The sequence below is a fragment of the Notothenia coriiceps genome, unplaced genomic scaffold (genome assembly GCF_000735185.1).
Source record: "Notothenia coriiceps isolate Sejong01 unplaced genomic scaffold, NC01 NC01_scaffold00037244, whole genome shotgun sequence".
NCBI classification, from domain to species: domain Eukaryota; kingdom Metazoa; phylum Chordata; class Actinopteri; order Perciformes; family Nototheniidae; genus Notothenia; species Notothenia coriiceps.
Window position 1 is genome coordinate 1,938,454 of NW_011369945.1, and position 4,356 is coordinate 1,942,809.

At 39.1% G+C, this 4,356-nt stretch overlaps 1 protein-coding gene across 1 annotated transcript; it reads left to right on the forward strand.

Moving 5' to 3' along the window:
• Positions 1-265: 265 nt before the first annotated feature.
• On the forward strand, positions 266-4,356 carry LOC104965180 (scavenger receptor class B member 1-like; the record flags this gene model as incomplete). The annotated part of the gene is made up of 5 exons (XM_010794138.1): positions 266-412; positions 1,089-1,292; positions 1,789-1,884; positions 3,362-3,477; positions 4,170-4,356. Coding segments are annotated over 5 exons (750 nt in total), but the record flags the coding sequence as incomplete, so codon positions are not given.

A 4,356-nucleotide genomic window follows, 5' to 3' on the forward strand; every position in this document is an offset into this window, starting at 1 on the left:
ATAAAAACTGGATACAAATAATTTTGATTTAAAATGATAATATCCCATTTAATATGATAACTTTTTATATAAATTCTAATATATTAGTTTTAACATTATTTGGGCTATCTATCTATCATTATTATAATTGATTGATACAGTATGCCTATTTATATGGGTGCAAGGTCATTACTGAAGTGTATCAACATTTTTCTAAACATCTTCTTGCATCTAAAATGTTGAAATTACGGGAGAAAAATAATTTCTTCACATTTTCTTGTCTTTTTTCAGGAAACGGATCCAGAAAGACAACATCACGTTTCACGACAACGGTACCGTGTCGTACCGAGAGTACAGAACGTATTACTTTGAGCCGACGATGTCCTCGGGGAACGAGTCCGAAGTCGTCACGATCCCTAACATGTTGGTGCTGGTAAGACTTTAATTCCTCACTATTTAACTTCCATTTAGTACACTATGTGGACTATGCATTCATATATTTAATTGGGTAGAGCAGGCATTTTCCTGTCTCAAATTTAACTGCTGTCACATTTATTTATTTATTTACCTTAATATTTTTGCTATTTTTGCTTTTAGTATAATAGTGTATACATTTGAAAGGGTCTGTGTCTGTTTTTGGTTTTTAGCCTGAAGTAAGGTCTGTGGTTGAAGTTTAAAAACGGCGGTTGCTAACAAGTGTCTAAACGAGACGACTAAACATCATCACGCCCAACATTAGCCACTTTTAGCTTAGCGGTGGTGAACTGAAGTCATGTGACCGTGCTGTAGTTCCTTTATAGCCCAACATTAGCCACTTTTAGCTTAGCGGTGGTTGACGTGAAGTCATGTGACCGTGCTGTAGTTCCTTTATAGCCCAACATTAGCCACCTTTAGCTTAGCGGTGGTGACGTGAAGTCATGTGACCGTGCTGTAGTTCCTTTATAGCCCAACATTAGCCTCCTTTAGCTTAGTGGTGGGGACGTGAAGTCATGTGACCGTGCTGTAGTTCCTTTAGCTTTTCGCTTCAGAAATCATAAAGTGGTGTTAATATGTGCTGAACTAAACATGTAAGTATCACAAACGTTGAGATTTCTGCTCCTTGTTTTCAGGGAGCAGCAGGGATGATGGAGAACCTTCCCTACGCCGTGCGGTTGATGATCAGCGCCACTTTTAAGACCTTCAAAGAGGGGCCCTTCCTCACGAAGACGGTGGGGGACCTGATGTGGGGCTACGACAGCGGCCTGGTGGACTTCCTGAATAAATGGATGCCGGGTATGCTGCCCTCAACGGGGAAGTTCGGCCTCTTTGCTGAAGTGAGTGATTTAAAGGCTTCAATGTCACACATGGGGACGAGAAACACATGTGAAGAAAGCTGTGTCCAGATGTGCAACATAGTTTGGAGGGTTTGGTTTATACACACTGAGGAAAAGGGACAAAATGTATATTACCATGCAAGCTAAAGCTTTTAGCAACAATAACAAATTAAACTATTTAGGTTGGAAAAAATTGGATTGAAAAAAATGTGGTTTAGATTTTTTTGATGAAAGAAAAAAATACTTTATTATTTGTATTATTTTAATATATAAACTGAAATGTATATATTTGATATGGTTAATCATTACTCAGGCTGTTTTTTTTGTTATTATTATTTATATTCTTTCCTTCACGTCAAATATAATTTATAATTGTAATTATATTGTATGAAAAAGCAATGCGTAAAAAATAAATATTACTAGAATGTAGTATTATTATTAAATATATATATATATATATATTATTATTGTTATTTATTATGATGTCTTTTTTTAGTTTAACAACTCCAACACCGGCCTGTTCACCATCTTCACCGGAAGAGACGACATCAGGAAGATTCACCAAGTCGATTCCTGGAACGGACTGACGGAGGTGAGTCTTTAAAGGGGACCTATCATGCAAAATGCACTTTTTGATGTCTTTTATACATCAATGTGTCCCCGGTGTGTCTGGGAACTCACGCAGCATCCGTACCCAAATCTCTAAAAACGGGGGAACAACGGAGCTGATCCAGATTTGCGTCCGATATGACGTAATATCTGAAATGTGGACCCACGGCTCTATCAGAAACGTTGCTATCAGAAACAATGCCCGACTGTTTTGGACGTAATATGGTCAGTGTTGACATTAGCATGGCTAACACTTAGAGCTAACCTGTACTGGAGAGCATGTGTGTGAAGAAGCAGGAAATAAAAAGGAACTCACCTTGTGGTATAACCGGCAGAGTCCTGCATGCAGGACGGTGAGCCGCAAAAAAGGTGATTCGCGGGTGGTATTTTTTCAAACGCTTTTTTCTGGGTTCGGTTCTGGGTAAAACAAAGATGATGCGGGTTGGGTCGCGGGTGTTGCATAATAAATATATTAAAATAATAATAATTTAGTTTAATGTTTAAATCCTCAGACCTCTCCCCCGCGGGACCGCGCATAATCATAACCTCTGCAGCGCAATAATCTGCTACATTCGAAATGGCTGAGGTGAAGCTCTCTAGCGGAGAATACAGCATTTTCAATAACACTTCCTCAAGAGCGAAATCCAACGTCTGGGAGGCTTTTGGTCTCATCCCAGATGCAGAAAATAACCAACATCCCACGCTTTTTGAGACAAATGCAACTGCGTGTGTTAATAATTGCACGTTTTCGCTGCTCATATATATATGTGGGTTCGGGTCGGGTTGCGGATCTTGTGCCGACGGGTCGGGTCGGGTTGCGGAACTAATTGGCAATATGTGCGGGTAGCGGGGCGGGTTCGGTATTGCACGTCGCTGGTGCGGGGCGGGAGAGGGTCTTGAAAATCAGACCCGTGCAGGACTCTGATAACCGGCAAGAGAGAAAGCCTTTGAGCTCCATACTGTTTCAGAAATAATCCTTGATAATCCATGATATGGCGTTTCATCACGGCAGTATTTAGTTTAGACAGTAGCTGCCGGGTCCCGCATGAGCTCAGCCCCCTCCTTTTTTATTTGTAAAGCTTTATACCCCAAATCAGCACTTTAGAAACAGGAAGTGAAATAGAGGGATATGAGGCATGGCTAGAATGGGTGATCTGTTTGGTATTTTGAGCAAAACACTTCATAGACATGTTTTTTATATATTGTTATATATCTGAGACCTATGCTATTGCCTACAGATAGCATGATAGGTGACATTTAACTCACTATTATAAACTTTTTAATTATTACATTTTTATTCTGATTACGGAAAAACTACGGGTCGAAATTTCATGAAATGTTGAAGGAAAAAGCACCTAAAATTAGGAGTGGATTCGAATCACGGGGCGGCGGATAAATAACACTTTTTTTAATCATGGGAACTTCCTTTCTAAATATTGTATTTTTTGTTTGTTTACTAGCTGAACTACTGGAAGACTCCTCAGTGTAACATGATCAACGGAACAGCTGGACAGATGTGGGCTCCATTCATGACCAGAGAGAGCACTTTACCTTTCTACAGCCCCGACGCATGCAGGTAAACACAAACTACATGTAATCAAGTACTGCTCTTAAGTATAACTTTCAGGTACTTGTACTTTTAATAGAGTGTTGACATAAGAGCGGCACAATCTGGGAACAAATATAAAAAAGTTACTTCTTCGTACTGTAATATGTTGATTTCCAAAAACAAACATGGACGCCAATTATTACGTATACTGTATTGTACCAAAACAAACCAACATGGTTGCCAACTGCAACGCGTTCTCTCCAGAAACAAACATGGCTGCCAACTGTCACACGTTCATGGACCAAAACAAACATGGACGCCAACTGTCACACGTTCTTGGACCAAAACAAACATGGACGCCAACTGTCACATGTTCTTGGACCAAAACAAACATGGACGCCAACTGTCACATGTTCTTGCACCAAAACAAACATGGACGCCAATTGTAATATGTTGGTCTTCCCAAAACATACAATATAAATACAATTATATAAATATGTATATTTTAAATATATAAATAAATAATGATTAACAAATTATGAAAAATATTTTTTTTGTTTTATTTCATCAAAAACATTTTGATCGATTTTTTTTTTCAATTACATTTTCTCCAATCTAAATTGTTTTTTTAATATATATATTTATTCGGATACAAGTATTATTACCGTCTTTTCCTCCTTTCTTTTTTAAAATCCTTTCTCCCCTCTTCATTCCTTCAGATCCATAGAGCTTGTGTACCAGCGTGACGGGAAGATGCAGGGAATCCCTCTCTATCGATACGTTGCTCCCAAAACACTGTTTGCTAACGGGACGGATTACGCTCCTAACGCAGGATTCTGTCCCTGCAGACAATCAGGAATACTGAACGTCAGCAGCTGCAGACACAGTGAGGACTCTTTAAAGTAG